This window comes from Fimicolochytrium jonesii (assembly GCF_025526975.1).
Source record: "Fimicolochytrium jonesii strain JEL569 chromosome Unknown EV422scaffold_35, whole genome shotgun sequence".
Lineage (NCBI taxonomy): Eukaryota > Fungi > Chytridiomycota > Chytridiomycetes > Spizellomycetales > Powellomycetaceae > Fimicolochytrium > Fimicolochytrium jonesii.
The window spans coordinates 241,514-263,884 of NW_026515702.1; the positions used below are offsets into that span (position 1 = coordinate 241,514).

The 22,371-nt window shown below is 55.2% G+C and overlaps 8 protein-coding genes across 8 annotated transcripts; 2 read left to right on the forward strand and 6 right to left on the reverse strand.

Annotated features, from left to right (window-relative positions):
* Positions 1-1,616: 1,616 nt before the first annotated feature.
* EV422DRAFT_282022 (uncharacterized protein) lies at positions 1,617-3,183 on the reverse strand. Its single transcript, XM_053065968.1, has 2 exons — positions 2,272-3,183; positions 1,617-2,200 (listed from the first exon to the last, which is right to left on the reverse strand). Exons 1-2 carry the CDS (start codon positions 3,086-3,088, stop codon positions 1,704-1,706), a joined length of 1,314 nt encoding a protein of 437 aa, XP_052921610.1. The 5' UTR covers positions 3,089-3,183; the 3' UTR covers positions 1,617-1,703.
* Positions 3,184-4,243: 1,060 nt separating this feature from the next.
* On the forward strand, positions 4,244-6,088 carry EV422DRAFT_501048 (uncharacterized protein; the record flags this gene model as incomplete). The annotated part of the gene is made up of 4 exons (XM_053068170.1): positions 4,244-4,726; positions 4,927-5,433; positions 5,521-5,692; positions 5,778-6,088. The coding sequence occupies 4 exons, from the start codon at positions 4,244-4,246 to the stop codon at positions 6,086-6,088; spliced, it is 1,473 nt and encodes a 490-aa protein (XP_052921611.1).
* On the reverse strand, positions 5,979-7,978 carry EV422DRAFT_282159 (uncharacterized protein). Its single transcript, XM_053065969.1, has 7 exons — positions 7,635-7,978; positions 7,446-7,553; positions 7,224-7,370; positions 7,028-7,158; positions 6,704-6,950; positions 6,363-6,634; positions 5,979-6,057 (listed from the first exon to the last, which is right to left on the reverse strand). The coding sequence occupies exons 1-6, from the start codon at positions 7,809-7,811 to the stop codon at positions 6,410-6,412; spliced, it is 1,035 nt and encodes a 344-aa protein (XP_052921612.1). The 5' UTR covers positions 7,812-7,978; the 3' UTR covers positions 5,979-6,057; positions 6,363-6,409.
* Positions 7,979-8,145: 167 nt separating this feature from the next.
* Positions 8,146-9,716, reverse strand: EV422DRAFT_571613 (uncharacterized protein; the record flags this gene model as incomplete). Its single annotated transcript, XM_053073014.1, has 5 exons — positions 8,146-8,455; positions 8,545-8,750; positions 9,032-9,159; positions 9,232-9,330; positions 9,647-9,716. The coding sequence occupies 5 exons, from the start codon at positions 9,714-9,716 to the stop codon at positions 8,146-8,148; spliced, it is 813 nt and encodes a 270-aa protein (XP_052921613.1).
* Positions 9,717-10,537: 821 nt separating this feature from the next.
* On the forward strand, positions 10,538-12,051 carry EV422DRAFT_545138 (uncharacterized protein). The gene is made up of 2 exons (XM_053071440.1): positions 10,538-11,382; positions 11,468-12,051. Exons 1-2 carry the CDS (start codon positions 10,841-10,843, stop codon positions 11,871-11,873), a joined length of 948 nt encoding a protein of 315 aa, XP_052921614.1. The 5' UTR covers positions 10,538-10,840; the 3' UTR covers positions 11,874-12,051.
* Positions 12,052-14,138: 2,087 nt separating this feature from the next.
* Positions 14,139-15,861, reverse strand: EV422DRAFT_545144 (uncharacterized protein). Its single transcript, XM_053071441.1, has 9 exons — positions 15,766-15,861; positions 15,652-15,700; positions 15,549-15,585; positions 15,372-15,465; positions 15,217-15,274; positions 15,077-15,135; positions 14,892-15,006; positions 14,572-14,819; positions 14,139-14,504 (listed from the first exon to the last, which is right to left on the reverse strand). Exons 1-9 carry the CDS (start codon positions 15,840-15,842, stop codon positions 14,222-14,224), a joined length of 1,020 nt encoding a protein of 339 aa, XP_052921615.1. The 5' UTR covers positions 15,843-15,861; the 3' UTR covers positions 14,139-14,221.
* Positions 15,766-16,947, reverse strand: EV422DRAFT_545155 (uncharacterized protein). Its single transcript, XM_053071442.1, has 4 exons — positions 16,664-16,947; positions 16,390-16,555; positions 15,940-16,319; positions 15,766-15,871 (listed from the first exon to the last, which is right to left on the reverse strand). The coding sequence occupies exons 1-3, from the start codon at positions 16,840-16,842 to the stop codon at positions 16,104-16,106; spliced, it is 561 nt and encodes a 186-aa protein (XP_052921616.1). The 5' UTR covers positions 16,843-16,947; the 3' UTR covers positions 15,766-15,871; positions 15,940-16,103.
* Positions 16,948-18,439: 1,492 nt separating this feature from the next.
* On the reverse strand, positions 18,440-21,268 carry EV422DRAFT_545157 (uncharacterized protein). The gene is made up of 2 exons (XM_053071443.1): positions 20,937-21,268; positions 18,440-20,382 (listed from the first exon to the last, which is right to left on the reverse strand). Exons 1-2 carry the CDS (start codon positions 21,180-21,182, stop codon positions 18,760-18,762), a joined length of 1,869 nt encoding a protein of 622 aa, XP_052921617.1. The 5' UTR covers positions 21,183-21,268; the 3' UTR covers positions 18,440-18,759.
* Between the last annotated feature and the right edge of the window lie 1,103 nt (positions 21,269-22,371).

The window sequence follows — 22,371 nt, forward strand, 5'->3', positions numbered from 1 at the left end:
GGGGGCCCTTCGAGTCCCTGCGGTGAATCATCGATGGAGTCCAGGCTTCCGAAATCCTCTTCCTGCGGCTTCGTGATTAGCGGCGGGTCAAAGCAGCGCCAGCGTCGTCCTTCGTCTTAGGTGACGACGGCATCACACCCCCTGTCGTTTGTCGAAGAGCGTGCAAAAGACCCCACCCAAGTCGCAAGTGGGGGGGTAGATGTTCCCTTGGTATGCTGAGATTTGCCGGACCGGTGTGCCAAAAGGGGCGCGCCTCGGTACCGTGGTCATGATCGGAAAGAGGAGGGTGACAGTCCCCTGCTGGTCGTCAACCCATCGAAACGTGCCCGAAAGGGACGTATCCTTGAGCGGACAGAGGGATTCCAGGCTTCCGAAATCCTTCCCGCGGCTTCTTGATGAGGGGCTGGAACGACATTGGGAAGGCGCGGTCGGCTGTCCAAGCTCTGTCAATCGGCTGAAGAGCTTTGCGCGCGGGTTCAACGCGGCGGCACCGGCGTCGGCCTTCTCCTTAGGTGACGGCGGGCAGCACGCCCCCTGTCGTTTGTAGCAACACCCGTTTTTCTCATTGTCGTTGAATTCCTCAGGAATGGTCGGAACTCATGGAAAGGCGTGCCGGGCCCCAAGTCGCGTGGGGAGGGGGGTGGAGGTTCCCTTGGTAGGTGAGGTTGCCGGACCGGGGGTGCCCAAAGAGGCGCGCCATCGGGGCACCGGCGTATAGAATGTCCACCGATCGGCACCGTGGATCGGAAAGGGGGAAGGTGACAGTCAACCGGTGGTCGTGGGGCCCCACGAGAACCGTCGGTCAGCGTGCCCGACGGATCCGTGAGCGAACTGAGGAGCGGTCTCTGGGGGGTCTTCGTGGGGAGTCGGATATCGCTTGATACAGGGCTCCTCGTCGCCGATATCCAACAAGCGAACTGAGGGATTTGTTTTGAGAGTCAGGACGGTTAGAAGGGATGGGACTTTTGTCTAGTGACGGCGGGCACCCCCGCGTTGGTCGTTTGTAGGCATGGTAGGTGAGGCAGCCGTGTGGGCAATTTGGAAGGCGATGGCGGGCTCGTCATGGAAAGGATGTGAGGTGTGTCAGTTTTGCGGTGCTGACGACCGCTGTGCTTCCGGAGCTAGGCGGTTCAGTACCATTCCCCCACAGCTCGTACGTTCGAAAGGGCGCTCCGGTTAACCACCAGGCCGGGCGTGGGGCAGTATAGACCTTTCGCTTTCGATGAGCGATTTCAAGCTGCGGAGCATCTTGGTTGATAGCTTGTGCGTGGGGATAGTGCGTCGGAAACGAAAGGAAGGAGGGGGGAAAGTGCCTCGCTCTCGTGCTGTCAATGTCGGAGAACGTGTCGAAAAAGGTTACGTAAGACCGCTCTTTGGCTGAGTCCACTTTAGGAAACGTTGAATTGTGTGCGTTGACATGCACATATTGCAACTCTGTGAGTCTGTTCGAGGCAAGCCGTCACCCTCTTCCGATGTACTGTAGGACAGGGGTTGAGGAGAAGCAAATATGTTGATGTACATTAAAACCATATTCGGTGTCTATGTATGTACAGGTATATGTATGTGTTAAGGGGAGCAGTAAACTACGAACCAATGAATACAAGAGAGGGGCAAAAGGTACTAGCCAAAAGCAGGCGAGAGAATAATCCAAAACGCCGGGGAGTGGAAACTTGTCCCAGCAAAATATCCACACACTTCTGGATCTAAACGGACGACCAGACGGCCCAGTTGGTCCCGCTCCCGACCGGCTTGTACGCACCGGCCGAACCGGGGCATGACGGCGTCCAGTCGGCGGGACCGAGCTTCACGGCGAGACTGCCGACGGTGCCGGCGATGTAGGCCGCGTAGACGTTGTTGGCGGCTTTGTCGATGCGGATGTGGGAGAGGGAGTTGACGCCGGCGGCTTTGCGGGCCTTGAGGAGGGGGTCGATGGCTGCTTTCATCTTTTGGTCAAAGTAGTGCGGCCAGTAGACAGAGGGGATGCCAGGGTGGGTCAGGATGTACGCGTATCCTTGCATTTCCGCGCCGACGGGGAACTGCCACAGCTTCTGGCCGCCGGTCCCGCCGGGCGACGCGCCCGTGTCGTGGTTGTCGACGAAGGTCACTGCGTAGCCCGGTGCTGTGCCGATGAGACCGACGGGTGCGTTGTTCTGGGCGAGGATGGCGTAGTTGTTGGATGCGACGGCTTGATTGAGCATGCCTGAATTGGGAGGAGGATATGATTAGGGAATGATGCCCCGAACTTTGCAAGACAAGACTATGACAACTAACCTTTTGTGGTGAAATCGAACGCGGCGCTGTTGCTGCCGGTGCCCTTCACCCAATCCAACAGCTGATTGCGGTGCGCGGACGGGTTGTTCACATCCAGATCGGCCCAAAGCTCTCCAACGGAGAAGACCGGCGATGTCTTTGCATTGAATTGCCCGACATAGGAAGGCGCATAGCCCCTTACAAAGTCGTACCTCCACCCGGTGAAACCGACGGCTTTCAGCGTGTTGGTCATCCACGCGGTGACGGTATCCTGCACGCTCGGGTTGGTGAAGTCCAGATCCCTCCCGGCAGTATATGGCAGACCGGTGTCGGGGTGACCCGTAGGCGTGCCGTACCCGGGTTGCTTCCAGACCTCGTCGTCGCTGGTTGTGGCAGCATTGTTGTCCGCGAATGCGGGTTCGGTGTAATCGTTCCACTTTGTCGAGCCAACACGGTGGTTGATGACGATATCTGCAACAGCCTGCAGTCCGTTGGCTTTGACGGCCTGCACGGCGGCTTTCAGTTGATCGGCCGTCCCGTATTTGGATGTCAGCACGTTCCAGCGACGGGGGAGGTAGCCTTCATTCGACCCGGCGTCCGACGGTGGCGGGAACCATGCGAGGGTGAAGAGACCTTTGAGCTGGGGAGCGTTGGTGGCGATGGTGTTGTACCACGGTGCCGTCTGCCACGAGTTCCAGTGGAAGGCCTGGATGAGGACGTCGGTGCGTGCGCCGTAGTTGTTGTCCCGACGGGCGAGGTGGTAGATGGGGGATGCGTCGGCGCTAGGCGCGGCGAGGACGGCGAAGGCCAGCGCGACGGCGGCCGAGGTGAATTTCATGGTAATGGATTTGTTGCTGCAATTGTGATGCAGCTCGATGGGACAAGGACGGGGAACAGGAACTGAACCCTTTTATAGATTGTAAGGAAAGCTCTGCTGATGATCATTTCCGACCACATCCTGCGTTCTACCGAGCGTTGCTAGCAAAGCCTCGCATGGAGGGTTCCTCATCACGCAAACCCCTCGCGCGATGCTCACGAGGATCCACTCGGTACAGTACATAGGCGACCTCCTCCGACGGATGTGCCGCGAGATCCATGTTGAGGCGATCAAAGATTCGTCAGTGACGTTCTTCCATCCAACCCCCTGCGCGTGGAAGGATGCCTGCCGTCCACAAACATCCTCGGGCGACACTTTCCTGTGGGGGTGTTGGCGTTGTATAAACGTTTTCCTAATATTTGTTTCTCGTGTGACTTTGCAAAAGCATGTAGTAGTAGTAGTAATACGTCACCGACTCACCCCATGGATCGTCGTCGTCGTTGCAACCTTGCAAGGCGCTTCGCTATTACACTCTTTGGGTCCCACTTTTCCCGTCATGAGCGAACGTCGCGCACACGAATCCTCCCGTGACTGCTACTACAGATACAAACACGCGGCCGCCTGACCTCCAAAAACGTTCGCACCAGGTATCCATAGTAGCAATCCAACGGATACGTGTGATCCGCCGGCCTTGAGATCCCCACTGAAGGCAGCCTTGAGATTCTTCTTGCATGGGAGCGGGAATTCGCATCGGGGACTCTCGGAAGAGGATCCCGCGTCTTCCCGCCGCACTGCAAGCCACGCCGCAAGCCACGCCGCAAGCCACTCGCCCTTCCCCTTCTCCCCCCTCATCCAACTAATGCTCTAGACACTCCTAACAACAACCGCGCGCGGAAAACAAGATGTCTACCCGATCGGCCGTCGGGGTCTTTGCGAGGGGGGCCGTTCTGACGACGAGGGCTGGAGTAGGGAGGAGACCATGTTTCGGTGGAGCTGCGGTCGCAAGTGGGAGAGTGTTGTCGCAGTTGCAGACGGTGACGAGGGTTTGCGATATGGTACGTATCTATTTACATTTTGGGAGGAGGGGTTGGGTGTGGGGATGTTAAAGGTGATGGACAGGGAGGGCGGAGGAGGTGAATGTTAGGAACGCAACGAGGGAATATGCTCGCTGGCGAGATGAGAGGAGTGCTTGAGGATGGCTTTCCCGCAGCTACCTTCAGGCGCCCACGATGCGCAAGTCCCCATCCCAACGGAAAACTGATCACCCTCGTCCCCCTCTCCTTTCAACAGACACCCTCCCGGCTCGCAACAACCCTCCAAGCTCCACCTCCACCTCCGCAATCTCCACCACCACCCCCCGGCTCCCAACCATCCCAATCGTCACCACCACCACCACCACCCCCGCCCCCAGGCTCCTCCCCAACCCGCCTCCCCCTAACTATCGTAACCCTCCTCGCAACCCCCATCCTCGGCACCCTCCTTTACCTCTACCTTACAGACACGCGCGCCTCCATCCACACCACCGTGACAATGCCCCTAATGCACCTCCTGATGGACCCGGAGGAGGCGCACGCGTTTAGTATCTGGTGTGCCAAGTGGGGAATTGTTCCGAGGGAACGTGGGGATATTGAGGAGGACGGGGGGAGGTTGGCGACTGAGGTGGGTTTTTCATGAGAGCGGGGCAGCGATGGGCGAGCGGAGCGAGCCCCTATTTTCACCTGTGAGCGCCAGCGAACAATCGTTCCATCTCTGAGCGCTAGCGAACAATTGTTTTTGTTATCGCACGCCAAGCGTAGTTGAAGATGGCTGCCGATTCGTTGATCTCCAATGATCACTCACCCCCCTCCCCCCACCCGCAGCTCTTCAACTACCCCCTCCCCTCCCCTCTCGGCCTCGCCGCCGGCTACGACAAGAACGCCGCTGCAATCGACGCCTTCTTCGCCCTCGGTTTCTCCACCGTCGAAATCGGCTCCGTCACACCCCTCCCTCAACCGGGAAACCCCCAACCACGAATGTTCCGCTTGAGTCAGGACAAAGCCGTGATCAACCGCTACGGGTTCAACTCGGAGGGCGTGGATGTCGTGGAGGCCCGTCTCGCGGCCCGGTATCGCAAACACCAACGTAAATACGGTCTCCCCGACAATGAAATGGCCTCTTTACCCAAATCACTGATACAAGGGAAGATGTTGGGAGTCAACCTGGGAAAGAATAAGACGAGCAAAGAGGGGGACAACTCCGATTATGTGGTGGGTGTCGAGAGGCTGGGACGGTGGGCGGATTATGTGGTGGTCAACGTGAGCTCGCCGAATACCCCGGGGTTGAGGAGGTTGCAGGGAAGGGAAATGGTGGGCGGGTTGTTGGGCGATGTGAGTACCCCGAGCCGAGTCCCGCTTTCCCATCTCCTATTCGGCGTATGCCCTGTCATGACATTGTTTTGGTTTGTTTTGTTTTAGGTGATAAAAGCACGAAACACCCTCCCCCACCACCCGCCGCTCTTGATCAAGATCGCGCCGGATCTGACGGACACGCAGATCCACGATATCGCGGATATGGTCGCCGAGACGGGCGTCGACGGCGTCATCATCAGCAACACCACCATCGCCCGGCCAATTGATCTCAAATCACGTACGTGCCCCCCCCCCCCCCCCCCGCATCCCAATTGTGTTGTCACCTCCGTTGACGTTTTTCCTCTTTTTTTTGTTTTGGATAGCCATGAACGTGACGACCGAAACAGGGGGTCTATCCGGCCCGCCGCTGCTCCCCCTCTCCCTGCGCGCCGTGCAGACGTTCAGCGCGTACGCGCAAGCGAAGGGGTACCGGATCCCGATCATCGCGTGCGGGGGCATCTCGACCGCGGACGACGTGATGAAGTACCGCGACGCGGGCGCCGTCGGCGTGCAGATGTACACCGGGTTGGCGTATCACGGCCCGGGGATCGTCGGCGAGATCAAGCGCGGGCTGAGGGAGGTGTTGGCGGAGCGGGGTGAGACCTGGGCGGGGAGGAAATTAGGTGTCGAGTGAAGCGGATGGGGAGGGGTCGGTCAGGGTGAGATGGGGAAATGAGAGATGGGAGACATGCGGGTGTGCGCAGAAGTAGTACTGTATATCTGTAGGGTGATTTGCGTCGGGTCTGACACCCACCGGGTGGGGGAATGTACAGTTCAATCCGGCTCCCGTGATACCCCATGTGCATATTCGAAAAAAAAAGGATCATACCCTATTTGGCGTGGCATATACGGAGGTACGGCCCCCCTTAACCAAACACCTACAGCCCTACACATACGGGCCTACATACCTGTATCTCACTACCTACGCATCTATCGAAACGCCATACCCGCCGATTCAAAGATAGAGATGTCCCTCGCCCGCGTGTCGTCCCTCCACTCGCGCGGCCGCCCGGTACGCCTTCGATCTCTCCTCGCGCGCCCCGGCCGAATCCTGCACCCCCAACATAACCCGTGCAACACGTTCAAAGGCCTGCAACGACGCCACGGACGGGGTGCTGTGCCCGTAGGTGCGTTCGGGGAGGGTGAGGTAGGTGTGGGTTGGGTGGGCGTGGGAAGTCAGCTGGTGGGGAGAGATGCGTTAGTTGATGGGAGGGGCAAGCGGACGGGGAGGGGGAGAGGCCGCACGTACGTAGGCGAGGAACCCGGCGACGGGGCCGGTGAGGATAGTTGGCGGGGAGAGGAGCGGGGTTTGAGTGGGCTGTTTGGGAGAATGGGGTTGGGTTTGAGTATCCCAAGAACACAACGCACTTTGTGAGAACACCATCCTTACATCCGGGCAAGCGGTCGCGGTGCTCAGCCGTCGCAGAACAGGCGGCACGGCGTCCCGAAGATCGGCCTCGAACCCGCTCGCATGCAACGTGCCCAGTAATATCGTCCTAGAATGCATGGGTCCCCGTTAAACATCCCTGAATGCGCACTCCGGATGGGACGACGCTGTGAATCTGAAACTTACTGCTCCGCCAGAACACCCTGGACAAGAACCCGCGCATACACACTGGCAACCGGATCCTGAATCTCCGTCTCGTGGACCGTCGCGACCACCACCACCCCCTCTGCGTCCGTCAATCTATACAACGTCACCACCTAAACGACCCGAAACTGTCAAGACCCCACCACGCCCGCATACGAACACGAAAACCCGAACGAACCTCGACATCCCCCCGCCGAATGGCGCCGATTTTCTTCGCGGTGGCGGCGCCGGTGGCGAGAGCAAAGAAAGCGTCGAGGAACATCCGCCCGGCCGCGAGGCCCACGACCAGCGTCTGCGCCGTGACATCCCCCCCGCCGTCTTCCCACTACCAAAAAACACACGAGATCAGACCACTCATGGCATCACGCCCCGGTGACAAGAGATGAATCCAGAAACGTACAGCGAGACTGATCTCGGGCGCCGCACCCGCGTCCTCGGGATGCTCGAGCTCGTCCAGCTCCTCGGCTTCGTAGTCGCGGGCGGTGTCCGGTTGGAAGGGGTAGAAATCCTGTGGGGAGGGGATGGGTGCGGGTTAGCGATGGAGACCGAGAATGAAAGTAAGGAGGATGGGACGGGGGGAAGGACTTGCCATTGGGTTTGGGTTTGGGTGGGAGTGATGGAAGGTGGTGGTGATGGGTGGGGTGTTATGCGAGGGGGGGTTTGGGGGGCCTTGGAAGCCACGCGTCGCTTCGTTCCCTTCCCTTCGTTCTCGCGCGCTCCTTTGCCCCCTACATATAGGTGCGAGTAGGCACAAATAGATGGGCATGGATACACACCCTATGAGTTCTTGGGCGAAAAGCCCATGTCACGAACGTTCAACATATTGGAATAGATACTCTATTGATGTATGCGACCTCGGTGCGTTGTGACGTGCTCAGAGTACATACAACGGGGACGATGCGAGGGAGAGGGGATAGGTGTGAGGAATGCGACCGTGAGGGTTGGGCGGCCGATACCTGCAACCAACCAGCGCAATAGACGGCCAGACCACAATAAACGCAGATAAGAGGGGAAAGTTCATCCCCCTCTCCCTCAACTCCCATCCACAAAAGGTTCCATCGCCTTATCTCCTGAATCTCCCCAACAAACCCCTCTGCACCCTAGTTACTGTCACTCCTCGCCAAACTCTCCGTACTACCCGCCAAACTCTCCCGACTCGCCGTCGCGCGCTTCTTCACCAACCGCGCGCTCTGCCTCTTGCTCTTCCCTTCCTGCTTCAAATGATGGTCAGGGATCCAGTCCATGTCCGGCTCGCCTGGCTTGACGTTGGACTCGCGGCGGATGATGGGGGCAGGCGTGGTTGTTGAGCCGCGCTTTTTGCCCGAAGTGGCCGGGGCGCCGAGGAAGGAGTTGTAGAAGGAGTAGCCGATGCCGCCGATGAGGGCCAGGAGGAGGGCGTAGATTGAGAGACTGGGGGAGGGGGGGGGGGATAACAAATGCGCTTGTTAGATTGAGCGGTTCAACAGAGAGACACTCCCTCGCTCTGACTTCCTCCCTACCTCTGGAGGTCAAAAAGAGAATCGTTGTCGGCGATGGTGACGAGTCCTTGGTACGCAAGGACGCGGTGCGCGACGCCCTCGTTGTCGATGGTGTTGGCAAAGACAACAAGGCCGTACTCGCCAGCTTCTGTCTCGACGATGAAGTTGTACGTCACTGGGATCGTCTGCTGCACGCGGACCGGCGTCTTGTATTTGCGCGTCGTCAACTATTGTATAAAAAGGGAGAGTGGGGTCAGTTGATGAGTGGATTGATTGAAGAAACAATGGTTGATGGCGATGGATGATGGTTGACGGTTGATGGTTGATGGTGAATATTTGATGGTTGCTGGATAAACCAATACCCTGCTCGCTCCGCACGCGCTTCGCCGTGGATCGCTCGTTGCAGACATCCACAATCGCTCGCTGCCGCTCGCCAAGTCACGCTTTCGCTTCTCACCCCAATCCCCTCCACTAGATGCACACCTCTCTTCGTCGTCGCAAAACTTACATTACGGAAAGGAATGGAAAGATTCCTAGGGTGGGCCAAGAACCCACCGAGGCCCACAAGAGTATGGTTCCATTCACCACCATTAGTGATGTTAAGAGCGATCGGGGTCGACTCGCCCGTGATAATGGCTGGGGAGAAAAGGAAGAGAGTTTAACAAATGCTCTACGAAAATACTACCACGTCCCTGAAATCGCACTCACTTTTGAAAGGGTTGTTGGGGAACGCATGCGTGAACGCTAAACCGGTCCTGGGGTCGACTTGCGGTTCGACATCCTTTTGGGCGGTAGCAGCGCCGAGAACTGGATGACAAGTTGAAGGGACATTAGTAAAGTGTGTGAGATGCGGAATAGGGCCGTGATCTTTCTGGAATCACAGCCGGTTGGGTGCGATTTGGAGGATCTCGGCACTCAAGGTGTCCAATCATCCCTCTGCGGAGCCAGACCACTGATTCCCGGATGCACCAGTCCGTCACGTCCCACCACCTTCACGCAAGTCCCGTCCACCCTTCGCCAGCAGTGATCCATCGTTCTCTTTCGCTCGTCGCCAGGTCGTAGCGGCCCGATTCGGCATCCCACTCCGCACGCGTGTTGATACACCTCGCTCGTTGACACTTACGGAAAGGCGAGAGAGCGACGAAAGCCAGAGCAAGGTAGCTCAGCAGGGAGCGAGGAGTAGCGAGTCTCATGGTTGTTTTTCCAGTGCCGAGGTCCTTTGGGTGAGGGAGTCTATTCCGTGAAGCAAGGACGGAAGGAAGGAAAGGGAGGCGAGAAAGAGGGCGCTGCCGCAGATGCGTTACTTAACGCGTTAATGTCAGTTACTTATCAGGAGCGGACACGGCGCGCTCTCATTGGCTGGATTCGACTCCCGCTGCCTGTCACTTGCTGTCAATGAGGTCCTAGGTTTAACGACACTTCAAACGCCTTGGCTCGAGTTCTCTGAGAAAAGATCGCCTATATGTATGTGCTCCCAGCTAGCCTTGCGTTAGAAGCTGTCAAACGAAACGCTCCTTCGTTCTCGACAACAAGTACATTGGCATACTCCGGTTGGGCTTTTTCCATCATGGAATTACGAGATAAAAATGCAAATGTCTGATACCTCTCTCTGCCCCTCATAACCCGACTTTCGACCCCTTCTCGAACATCTCAGGAATGAACATCTTGATTGCCCTCGTTAGTCACGGCCTCTTGCGCCGGTATTACTCACCAACCGCAGCATTACGTGCCGCTCCAGCTGTATCATTTCTCAGACCGAAACCGCCGCGGTCACTCGCCCCCGTATAGGATGGATGGCCCCCACAAGGCCGCATCCCAAGGTAACGTACGATTTTCTACATTCTTTTCTACATCTTTTCTAAACCAACCCCCATCATGAAGCCGACCCAGACGAGCCCATCAACATTCCCAACCCAGAGACTGCTCCAGTCAGCGGTGACCCCAGTGCCCCGCCAAATGGACAGAATTTAGATACCAGTGGCCAAACCGGGGAATATAGGGCCTGCTAGATAGATCACACGGCGTAAACACAAAGTTTCAATTACGCATATATCAGTTCCTCAACATCGAAAACCGGTAAAGTGCCAAAGTTCCCCATGCGCTACAATACCCTTTCTGCAAGTCCACTTCAATCTACCATGCTATCTGGGGTATACTACCGACTCCAGCGCCTATATATTTAGCACCATGTCCTTGCTCACATTGACTGGTTAGGAACGCAGGATGCCGACATGAAGAGAGAAAAAGCAACGAAAACCACACCAGGACCTCACGAATCGCTCGATTTCAGCGCCTCCATTTGCGGCCCACTCCTCGTATGCGCCCGCTTCATACACTCCACCGACCACAACAGGAACAAATTCTGACTCGGCGGCCCCAATATACTCAGCAACGAGTACGTGTATCCGCCCTCCCCGAGCGCCCCGACCAGGTAGCAAAACCCAAAAAACGCGTCCCCGCCCAAATTCGCAATGGCGGCGTACCGAACAAGTCTCACGAACTGGGCCACGTCAGCGGTTTGTTCAGTCCCGGTGGAAAGCACGTCGAATGCCCTCAACATGGCGACATTATGTGCGCAGATGGTCAGCATCGCAACACCGAGCCCGACGTCCACGAGGGCGACGACGAGATAGCCTGCGGCGTACGGGAGACCGAAGTGGAAGGGGACGCTGTCAATGCCGTGGGATGTGCCGATGAGGAAGATCGTAAGGGCGAGGATACCCAGTGTGGAAACGAGGGCGAGAAGACCCGCGATGAAGTAGGTGTCCCAGTGGCGCGGCCGATTGCTTGCGATGAGGATGAATTCGATGCGGAAGCCTTGGACGAAGGCAACAGAGAGGGCGCCGATGTACCAGAATGCTGGGATGGCAGAAGGGCGATGTTAGTCGGCATATCAAAGGGGGAGAAATGGGAGTGCGCGTATAACTGTACTTCTTCTGCTTACGTTTCGGGAGATGCGCCCAATCCGGATGCCCACCCCACTGATACCAATCGCTCACCGAATACAGCTCCAGAACATAGCCGAGCATGAAAGAGACGGGCCCGACAAGCATGAAGATGTTATACGTGGTCCAGCCGCGCCGTCTTCCGTTCCTCCATGCCAACGCAATGCACGCCGCTGTTATCAGCATGGCCAAAACAGCAACCATAACATTGGGGATGATGAGATTAATCCCCGTGCAAGCCATTGTGGCCGTCTCCCATGTGCCATAATGCCCGCTGTAGGTAATGAGGAGGGTGCCGTTCGGAAGTTGAGTCCAATGGCAGTAGGGGTCATCTACGCGGCCCATTTCTGGGGAAGCTATGTGGTGGTCTTTCTTTTGGCGGAAGGAAAGGTTGGATTCTACTAGTTATGCTGTACACTGGGTCGGTGGCCGCGGGTTCGGGACGGGATTAGCGCGAGCCTATTGAACTTAAAGAGTGTGCCGCAAACGAGGATCGTTCCCATTTCTTCCCAGTTGTTCAATAGAAAAGACTAGATCATCAACCTGTGTGCTCAACTGTTGTTGATCGAAAACACAAACTGATCAAGTGACTCGGCGCGAAAATGACAGTAACCGACAGCGCGCTAAATCCAGTAACAAGCCTCCCTTGCAGACACCCGGCTCAGCCTGCATCTACATACAATACGTCTCACGAATGGGAACAGGCAGTCGACAATCTTCGACCTCCTTCACCACGAGATTATAACGGCAGGGGAATATGCGTATATACCTCGAAACTATACAGCGTGGAAACTATGTCTCTCTATTCGTCATGCGTCTCCTGCTCCTCATACTCCGCATCGTCGCCGGCTCCCATCACATCAGTCACTGACCCGGACGCAACAGGGAGCAGGACGGCCTGCAAAGCCCATGCAGCGCACAGCATCGAGTTCAAGTCCGATCCAAACCTCTCGAAAGAGCCCGCAAAGTCGCCGCTGCATCCCCACATCTCCACAAACTGTGCTGCCCGCGCACTCAAGTCCAGGAATGCACCGAGTTTGTACATGCCCGCGAACGTGCCGTTGTTGTAATTGGACATCTGAAGCACGGAGAAACAGTGGCCGGGAGTTGGTGCGAGGTATGATAAAATCCCGATCTGTATGCGGGATCCCGAGCGCCCGAACATATCGGGGAACAGATGTTTAAGGAGTGGGGGCAGGACGACAAGGCACAGACAAACCTGTGGGATGAAATATCGAAATAAGAGTCTGAATAAACGGTTGAAAAAGAGGGACGGACACGGAACATGGTTCCCAGTAGGAAATATCAAGCGTACCGCGAACCTTCCATGGTGCCGCTCCATCGACGCGGTCGGATATCCTTTCCCGTCGATCAAGGCGAGCAGTTGTGATACTGAAGGAAAAGCTTCCACGTCTGCTGGTGCGCGGTCGGAAGGTAGCGTAAAGCGAAAGGGCAATCAAGCTGTAATACCAGGTGGAACATCAACCCGTTTTCGCCTTTGGTTCCGGTGATTTCACACGTCGTGGGTGGCGGAAACCACATGGCACCGTGCCAATCAAGAGCCTTGCCAGACAACTGGCCATCGCCGGCGCAACTGTCTTCATCATGCCTGAAATGGGCACTACGACACAATGCCATAATTCAATGGCAGGCTACGAGACCCTCGCCGGACAATTTCCAGAAGCCAATATCCATGCCACTAGGGCCCCTCGGCAACCCTATGCCACGTGCAAACATCGCCCCAAGTACTGGTATCGTCGACACCGGGAGGCTCCTGCCAGGCATGGACTAAGACGATGGTGCAATCGAGAGGCAGATGAAGCGGAACCGATATTGTTTTCAAGGTGCCCCGAGTCCCGCGACGAGATGGGCGAAAACTGGAGACTTCGAGAGTGCCCAACATGCCAGATACCTCGTGATATTCCGCCCATCTTTGACAGAGACATTCAAGCTGCCGCCAACTTTCGGTTCCTGATTCATCTATATTCACGCCACAACGGTCATCGACCTCGATGGAATCGTCCAGGCTGGTTAGCTGATGCACAGTTGTGGTGATGTTTTCTAGTCTCCTTAGATAGTTAGCATCACGTATGTAGCTATTCCTTCCCACCCGCGATGGCACACGGACCTGCGTGCATCGCAAGATATGCGACAATACTTCTTGTATGTTGTAAGCGGCCATGACAAAAGCTGGAATTCCCAACCCGCAGGATTAGTGAGATTCGTTAAAGCAGGTACTCACGACAAAAGCCGACCCAGCTCATAAGCATTTCTCAAGAGTGATACCCTTAACGTGGGAAGATCCACGGACAGAGAGGACATGAAAGCTTACGAGAGTCCTCTTCTTGTACTGGAAGAACAAGCAAGGCGGGTGAGTGTTCCGGTTTGCAAGGCGATTGCAAGATTGGCCGAGACGGTTTCGGGGAAACGGGGAAACCGGACGCGCTAGGGACTAACTGCATTACGCGGGACGGGAATCAAATGGAGCTAACGCAGCCACTAAGTATGTGCTGACTTGACATCGCTCTCTTCCGCATCTCTCACGAAGCAGGGGGAGCGTCAAAGCGCGGAGATTGGTTGTTGGTTGTCGTTCGTTTGACGCCATGCACGCGCTGTCGATTTTCCATGTGTTGCAAGAGGAAATTGTCGATTTGCCTTCACGCCAAGCTCTGAAGTCCAAACCCCTGACATTGTTCTTACGTCCCTCAAAATTCAAATTACATGCGCGAATAGGATAGAAAAACCAAGTATGATCAAAACTCGCAGTCTAGTTCTGCGGTGCGTAGTGCCGCCGTTGAACCTCTAGCTACAATCGAAGGTTGCCCAGTCGTTGCAAATGGGCTGGGTTGAGTTTGGTTTCGGGAAGACGCATTCGTTTCCATGACAGTTTCCATCATCCCTGCCGACATTGCGGAGTAAGAGGAGGCCGCAATCCAGGCAATGCAAACATCGTAGTAAAGGAAACTCCAGAACCCAACCCGGGACCCGAGGCCAAACCCACCGCTAAGCGCGAGTTGAAGGCCCATAAGAAACCACCTTGTTGGAGCAAACCCCTAACTGTTAGAAGGATATACCACGACAATTTCGGAAAGGATATCCGTACCCAAACACAACGGCGATCATCAAGTTCCGCACAGTCTCCGTCAGACCGGATCGCCTCGGTTTTGGTTGAGACGCCTTATTCGCCTCCCTCACGGCGGTCACGATGAATGATTTGGAAGTGGACTTGGACCCGACTTGCAAATTTCTCCCTTCGCTGAGCGTGGATGTCAGACGATACCCGGAGAAGAGGAATCCGAGCGCATGCGTGAACAGTGATATCGATTGAGATACAACCAATATGCTCCAGAGCTAGCGCAAACAGCGTCGTAAGAATAGATGGACGGACCACGAAGCTTGAGCGCAACGGCTTGAGCGCATTACCTTATAGAACAGCGTAAGCAATTCCAGACTGTTCAAAGCGGCTGCTCGCACAATCGCGACAACACATGCGGAGGTGATGACGGGGAACCATATCATTGTAATGAAGATGCAATACCTAAGGACCAAAAGTTCTCCGTCATCCAGCTCAAAGGGAGCGCTGTACCGCAAAGCGAGCCTTCTCTCACCGGTAAATTTGAACCACATTCTTCTCGCGTGGTGTCGAGTCCCCCCGGCTTGATGAGATCTGCCAAGAATGTCAATAAAAGATGCAAGGGAGAAACCCGGCATGCTCGCCTTCATTTGCTTACGCTAGAAAGCCGCTTACCGTCAACCACTTCAGTAGCATGAGGGATAAGGATTCATAACCGAACATGAATCCGTAACTAAAGAAACGATCGCGACTAATGAGCACGACCACGTCGCTGCAAGGACCACGCATCGTCCTGCAACGACCACCGCCGACAGTACTATTTTCCGTACCACATCAAGGAAATATGGACGGGCGTCCCATGCGTCGGGTGCTGATAAGAATTCGATCTGAAAGCCAGGGACAAGGCATGAAGAGCTGCCGTCACTGTGGGCAATGAACGATAAGACGGGGAAACGAGTAAATGCGCTCTCATACATCAAAACGATATTCCCTTTGAGGTCACCTACAGAGCGTCATTAGGAAAATGCCGATGAGAACTCCCCACTGTGCGCGGCGGCCCAAAAAAGTGTCAGTATGTGGGTGATAGATGCGGAGAACTGCAGGTTATACCTTCAAATTGAACCGGAATCCCTCATGCCTAGCCGTCAAGAGAATAATGCTGGAACCTTCGTCCGTCAGAGCTGTGCGGCGCGGTTTTTACGGGCTACAGAGAACGTGGCTCACACAGCTTCCACTAGCAGATAGATCAAACTGACAGCTTGCCGGGCAATCATAAAGATATCGAATCCTTTTGATCTCATGGTTTTGCTGTGCTTCTCCTGCGCGTCCTCTAGTGGGATAGTGATGAGCTTTCACGGGACTCTGCGGCCGCGTGCCACCCAAGACATGGAAACTCACCGGAGGTGACGTTGATATAAGCGATCATGCTGTGTTCGAAGAAATACATCGCATCTTCGATCGAAATGCCCGTCTGGGGAACGAGAGATTGAATCTCCTACCGCAACCAATAGGTCCCCGGTCAAATGTGCTCTCCACAGCTGTCAACCATTCGAGCCTCCGCACTACTCCGGGGAACATACTTCCATGTTGTACCCATATAAGGGCGAGGGCGATCCGAAAAGCGGATCTTGACAACACCACGGATCCACCGGGCCTAGCTGAACCCATAACGCTAGTTTCGGCCTAGTTGCTGTCGTTGAGCAAGGAAGCAAACCGGGTCTGCTAAGCATCTGAATCACATCCATCCCGTCGGCGCACTCTTCGTGCCACCCATTCGCCTGTGATGAAAATGCATCATTAAAACCTGCTCCTCGCGGGATTCCATCGCTTCTGATGGCATAAACGTACGTATGCCAAATACTGGTAGCGAGGACATCCAGCCCCGTAAGCGTCAGCAACGCTGATCAAAGCCAAGTTCGGATTGAGGAGCGTTGTTGGATTCAAAGCTTCGTACGCCGCGCTGAAATTTGCCAAGCGGCAAACGCCCATCGCGTTAGGGTCATGGAACGTTGCCCTATAGAACCGAAAAAACCATGTGTTGAGACGATGCACGCAGCTCATAAAACGATCATCGAAGCAGCGCGCTCGACCAAACCCGACTCGGACGTTTGTTGGGACTCACCGGTTGGGACTGCCCGCTAACGATGTGTATTCGGTCCGAAGGAGAGGAAAATCTACATTTCTCAGCGGGCGGACTCCAGTCGGAGGTAGGAAACTTTGATTGAGGAGTGCGTAAACGGTTGCGGAAACTCTACTTGCAAAGAGGATAACTGGGAGGAGTAGGAGAATATAGACCCTCATGGCTGTTTTGCTTTCTGTTATCCTGGAACGCAAATTGATGCGTGAAGGGTCTTGCGCAACGCAGAGCTCCCTGCGCGAACGGTCGTTATTGACCAGTGAGCGACCTACAGCACGCCCAGGAAACGGTAATGCTTCTGTGTGACAAGTTGCTCTATTGTTCGGACTTGATTAAGCATAACCGTCGCGGATTTTTGCACAGGCATGGGGAGATTTTTGAGACATACCACAGAAAGCAATAGGTTTCCAGCGCCATGAGTCCGGCGGTATTGTCAGATTGCGGAGTTCGGTCTGCTTAGCTTCCTAGGAAGCGTATTTTCGTGCGCTGTACACTCGGGCGGCTTCGGGAATCTCAGATTCGACGGAAGCTGTAGTTTGAGGCAATAGCTTTCATATGACTCGTTAGCCCCGTCTGGAACGGCAAATATGGGAGCCCTGTCGCTCTATAAGAAGCTTCCGCCGGTACTGCCCTGTCGGGTTGCAATGGACTGAGGCTTATTTGCCGCTGTCAGGCGCGCTGTCGATTTTTTGACCACACGCTCACGCTGCAGCCGAGGGTCTCTTCTGACACAAATGAGAATTTCGGAGCAGTGATCTCCTCAAAAGCAGCTACATACGGACATTCTGAGACACAAATCTGGTAAGAGTGCTGAAAGCTTGCAATCTAGTGGGCGATGGTATGCGATGGTAAGGACAACCTTCTCCTCATCCATTGAACTCATGAACTACGTTCCTCGTCCAGAGCAGATTCCAACGGCAGCTGCACACGCTCCTTGCACGCAGCACACAGACGGAAGCATCTCTTTCGCAATTCCGGAAGACCCATCTCCAGTTGTGAACCAAAGTTTGGCTTCTACATCCAACGTCACATCCAGATCCAAAGGTTCCAATACGTACACCTTACTACGTACGTAGTAGGGTTGGCATTACGGTGGGTTCAGCGGGCAAATAAACAGCCTTCCGCATCGAGTAATACGCCTTCTGTGCGCGAATAACAAGCCTTCCGCGCGAAATAACTGGGTACCTTCAAACCCAGCCCGACCGCCTTCAAACCCAGCGTGGACGAGCGGTCTTCCATCTCGCGACGATGCGCAATATGGGCTGCTAAGGCGACCTCTGGCCTTGGCCTGAAGCATCACCGGCTTTCCATCGACTCCGAACGACATGCATGCAGCAATTTTCTACCGCACTTCGCAACCTCAGCTGTTCCCCTGATGGTGTCTGCCGCTCCTCCTATTAACCTGCACAGCAGCGCTGACTCTCCATCACCGTCACCAGTAGTACGCACACAGACTTCTGCACGGGCAAGCGAGGTGGGCGTAAATACATACGTCGCATCCGCATCCACACTACCATATCCGGGCCAGGTCCATCAGGTGCAGAGAATTGAGCTTTGAAGAGTATTGGAAAAGATCGACGTTTTATTGAAACATTATATAGTACATGAGATCGCAACAAGAAGTGGGAGTAGAATGGGATGTCAAACGGTACGTACAAGAAAGTGGATCGCAACAAGACGTGGGAGTAGAATGGGATGTCAAACGGTACGTACAAGAAAGTGGATCGCAACAAGAAGTGGGAGTAGAATGGGATGTCAGACGGTACGTACAAGAAAGTGGATCGCTCTTAGTCGAGAACAACTGGCACCACGTGAAGGTGTCGATCCAAGCCAGTCATTCAAGATGGTCAAGCTCCCGTAGGAGGCCACCCGGACTTTCAACCGCTATGGAGCCACGAACGAGAGGATCGCACAAGCACTGAGAAGCCCCCAGACTCAGTGAAGTGTGTAGGGCAAGCCCCTCTCTCGCCGCGACACCGCCGTCATGACCAACTCACTCGGCCTGGGGCACCAAGTGTTTGCTACTTCGATTTCGCTCCACCGGACGAAGTCCATTGCCAACAAGGGTCCCAACCGACGACTCAGATGCGCTCGAGTCGTTTGCCGATGCGTCTCCAGGCGGGGAATGTCGGTGCCCGTGGTCTTCTTGGTGCTCGTTTCCTTGGGGGTGCCGGTCCATGTTTCTCTCCTGTGGTGTCGTCCTTGTCAGTGTTGATCGTTGCCGTGTCGTCCGTGTCCTTGGTGTTGATTGTTGCCGTGTCGTCCTTGTCCTTGGTGTTGATCGTTGCCGAGTCGTCCGTGTCCTTGGTGTTGTTGATCGTTGCCGCGTCGTCCGTGTCCACCGTCACCATTCCTCCAAGTCCGTCCAAGTCGGGAATCCAATCCGGCAATCCCTCGTCGTTCAATCCGTCGTTGTCGAAGCTGTCGTCCAAGTCTGGAATCCAATCCGGCAATCCCTCGTCGTCCAATCCGTCGTTGTCGAAGTCGTCCAAATCCGCTTCCAACTCCCTCATCCTCCTCGTCATGCTTACCAACTCTTCGTCATCCTCTGAAACTCCAAGCGTCCTCTTCTTGTCGATCCTCGAGTACAGCACCATCGCCTCCTCCTCCTTTGGCAACTCCAGCGTTGGACGTTGCATCAGCCACCACTCCATGTCGATGTTCTCCACAAGTCCCCGTGTCCACAGCTTCAAAACTTGGTCCGTGCGATTCGTCTCCCTTGGAATGTTCCGTTGTTGCTGGTCCTCAAGTTCGAAGTCCTCCAGTCCTGCCGTCAGCTTTACCGTCGTCACAAATCCAAAGCAAGCCGACCCCTCCACCTCCTCCCTCGAATACCCCGTCGCAATCCGCATCAACTTGTCGTCCGCTCCCATGTACCCGCTTACCAAAGGGCATGAGACGAAGAACACCGTAGCAGCTAGGAGGGACGGCCGGAATCGAAGCGAATCTTCCATGATGACGCAGGTAGCTAGAAGGCGGTTGGCGGTGTCCACGTTGGCGAGTCGTCGAAAGGTTGGCGTGATCCCAGTCCATGTAGCGAAGTTGATGATGTCGGCGTCCCGGATGTCGGATTTGACTTGGTTGGCGATGTGGAAAGCGTGGTTGAGAAATTCCTGAGGGCTTGTTTGGTATCCGTTGCAGTCCATGAGTATTTGCTGGTCCACGATGTGTCGTTTGACTTCCTTGAGTAGCACTTGGAGCTCGGTGTTGGACAGCGCAATCCCGGTACGAAAGGTCTCGACCCGCTTGATGAATTGTTGGAGGGAGGGATCCACTTCTGATTCCATGCTGAAGGCGACGGCGAACAGTGCGATGGCGATAGTCTTCTCCGAGTAGATCGTGTGTTGCCCAGGAGTCGGTGTCATTGCCCTGAAATACAAATCGAGGTAAGTGACGGCAAGGTGATAGACCAATTCAGGAGACAAATAGCACAGGGAAAACCCGGCGCTAAGGTCGTTGATTAGTGCTATCATCTTCGATCGGTTATCCTGCGTGAGTGCTCCATTTGTCCGGGAAGTCCATGTACGGTTGGCGTTTCGAATTTGGCGGTCCTCTCGTTCTACAATGGTCGTAAAGTGTCGCTTGAGATCTTCCAGTGTCCAGAGAAGGGCCTTGCTTCCAGTGTCGTCTTCAGGTTTCCGGGGTTGGGCGTTAAGGATGGCGTCCAGATCGAGAGTTTCTTCAAGGTCGTCCATGGTCGGGATCTAATATAGTAGAGGACGAGAAGGTATAGGATGAGTAAGCCAGTGTCCTACTATAGGTAGTAAGCGAGTATAGTGTGCATAGCGAGTGCCAGTAAGCGAGCACAAGGTCAACGACGACCGCCTATGGCAGTTATCCAGGGATGTGGCCTAGGCGATTGCGACGAATCTTGATATCGAGGGGAACGCGAGACGACCGCCTAAGGCAGTCGGGGGCACTTGGTGTTGATGACGCGTATTGACGAACGCCGACGCGTCTTGAGATCGATGTATGAGGACGACCGCCTATGGCAGTGTCGAGGAACCTTGATGTCGATGAAGCGCGGATCGAGACAACCGCCTAGGGCAGTGCAGGACACTTGGTGTTGATGACGCGCAAGAGACGAGCGCCGACGAATCTTGATATCGAAGGGAACGCGAGACGACCGCCTATGGCAGTGTCGAGGAACCTTGATGTCGATGAAGCGCGAACCGAATGAAGCACGAGACGACCGCCTAAGGCAGTGTCGGGAATCCTGGTATCGATGAAGCTGCGAGATCAGATCCGATGATCTTACCTTGGGAGCAAGTGTCGCGGGCTGGCGTTCAAGCTGGTCTTGGAGGATAGCGTCGTCGAGGAGATCGGCCCAGGGTTCTAAAAGGGAAGAAGTTTGGGGGGTAGTAGCATACGACATCATTTCGAGAGAGTTATTTTTTTGTGATTTATTAGTTTTACGAATGTTTTTTGGGTTTTGTACGCTTTCGTCTTTCTCTTCGCTTCTGAGGGCTTGGAGCAGAGCTTGTTGATCTCTTTCGCTTGTCATGGCTAGGAGTCGATGCGTTGTTCGGGCCAGTTAGCTTTCGCTTGAGTTCTCGTTCGCTTGTTACGGCTTGGAGGGGGAGCCAATGCAACAGTGTACAATTGGCAAGGAAAAACCGAGCGGGGGCATGCGGGACGCCGGCTCCTTAAATATTCGCGGCCGGGGGGGTGCGCAAACGGCCGGAAAAGTGGGCAGAGCCGGGCCATTCCATAGGTTTCCGAACTCCGAACGGCAACAAATGATTAAGGTGGGCATTAAAAAATCCCAGCGCAATGCCGCCGTTAATCAAGCGGACATTGAGCGAAGCTGCCAGTTCCCGAGCAGAGACGCCGCGGTGATCAAGCGGAGTTTCAGAAGCTTTCTGGATGGCCCGTCTAGGGACTGCGTGCAAGGCTGCTGGATTGCGCAATCGCGCCCATCTTGACCTCAACCATACAAACGTCAGAGAACGTGGTAGAATGATTGATGGCCGGCTCTTCGAGCGCGTGCAAAAACAAAGCGATGGAAGCTTTCTGGATGGCCCGTCCAGGGCTGCGTAAGCTGCGAAGTCGCGGCTGTCGCGCGGACTTTGCCTTGGGAACGCGCTTCGTAAGCACCCTCGCAATCGCGTCCATCTTGACCTCAACCATGCAAACGTCAGAGGACGGGGCAGAATGATTGATGGCCGCATGCAAAAGAAGGCGATGCCAAGACCGAATGGTGAATCAGAGGGAATGAATGGCCTTCGTTTCGAGGGATGTCGCACGTCAATCCGAACTCCGCTTACGTTGGCTCAGGACGTGCCAAATCGATTCTGAGGATTCCCGCGCGTCGGTTTTATTGCTTCACGTGAACTATTAAACAGCTAAGCGACACCATTTTCGACAGCGTATCTCTTCTGGGCAGCCCGACGCCCATGCTATTATATCATGAGAGACGTGTGGACGAGTAGTAACCAGTGCCATCCCGCATGAGGCGAGGCGGCGCGGCAGGCTTTCCTTTCGCGCTCACCGGGCAGGGATGGGTTAGGGTGAGTTTATTGGGGTTAGGTTGGGGTTAGGTATTCCCGATTAAAGCGACGCATTTCCCTACATCTCAGACAAATATTGTGCACTGTATGAAATGGAAGGAGCGAAAGTTTATGCGAAACTGCATGAAGGCCTTGGTTTCGGAGAAGCGCGTGGCGACAGGATGCCCATTGCGAAGATGGGGA

Excerpts from the sequence above, each read along its gene's own strand:
- EV422DRAFT_282022 (XM_053065968.1), bottom strand. The coding sequence starts at position 3,088 with ATGAAATTCACCTCGGCCGCCGTCGCGCTGGCCTTCGCCGTCCTCGCC. Across the intron at positions 2,201-2,271 it reads GTTCGATTTCACCACAAAAG|GCATGCTCAATCAAGCCGTC; the intron begins GTTAGTTGTCAT and ends CTCCCAATTCAG.
- EV422DRAFT_282159 (XM_053065969.1), bottom strand. The coding sequence starts at position 7,811 with ATGCCCATCTATTTGTGCCTACTCGCACCTATATGTAGGGGGCAAAGG. Across the intron at positions 7,371-7,445 it reads CGCCCGAGATCAGTCTCGCT|TGGGAAGACGGCGGGGGGGA; the intron begins GTACGTTTCTGG and ends GTTTTTTGGTAG. Across the intron at positions 7,159-7,223 it reads TTCGGCGGGGGGATGTCGAG|GTGGTGACGTTGTATAGATT; the intron begins GTTCGTTCGGGT and ends CGGGTCGTTTAG.
- EV422DRAFT_545138 (XM_053071440.1), top strand. The coding sequence starts at position 10,841 with ATGCGCCCGCTTCATACACTCCACCGACCACAACAGGAACAAATTCTG. Across the intron at positions 11,383-11,467 it reads GGCGCCGATGTACCAGAATG|GTTTCGGGAGATGCGCCCAA; the intron begins CTGGGATGGCAG and ends TCTTCTGCTTAC.
- EV422DRAFT_545144 (XM_053071441.1), bottom strand. The coding sequence starts at position 15,842 with ATGAGATCAAAAGGATTCGATATCTTTATGATTGCCCGGCAAGCTGTC. Across the intron at positions 15,586-15,651 it reads GATTCCGGTTCAATTTGAAG|TGGGGAGTTCTCATCGGCAT; the intron begins GTATAACCTGCA and ends CGCCGCGCACAG. Across the intron at positions 15,007-15,076 it reads AATGTGGTTCAAATTTACCG|GTATTGCATCTTCATTACAA; the intron begins GTGAGAGAAGGC and ends TTTGGTCCTTAG.
- EV422DRAFT_545155 (XM_053071442.1), bottom strand. The coding sequence starts at position 16,842 with ATGAGGGTCTATATTCTCCTACTCCTCCCAGTTATCCTCTTTGCAAGT. Across the intron at positions 16,556-16,663 it reads TTAGCGGGCAGTCCCAACCG|GGCAACGTTCCATGACCCTA; the intron begins GTGAGTCCCAAC and ends TCGGTTCTATAG. Across the intron at positions 16,320-16,389 it reads GCTACCAGTATTTGGCATAC|GCGAATGGGTGGCACGAAGA; the intron begins GTACGTTTATGC and ends TTTTCATCACAG.
- EV422DRAFT_545157 (XM_053071443.1), bottom strand. The coding sequence starts at position 21,182 with ATGACAAGCGAAAGAGATCAACAAGCTCTGCTCCAAGCCCTCAGAAGC. Across the intron at positions 20,383-20,936 it reads CCGCGACACTTGCTCCCAAG|ATCCCGACCATGGACGACCT; the intron begins GTAAGATCATCG and ends CTACTATATTAG.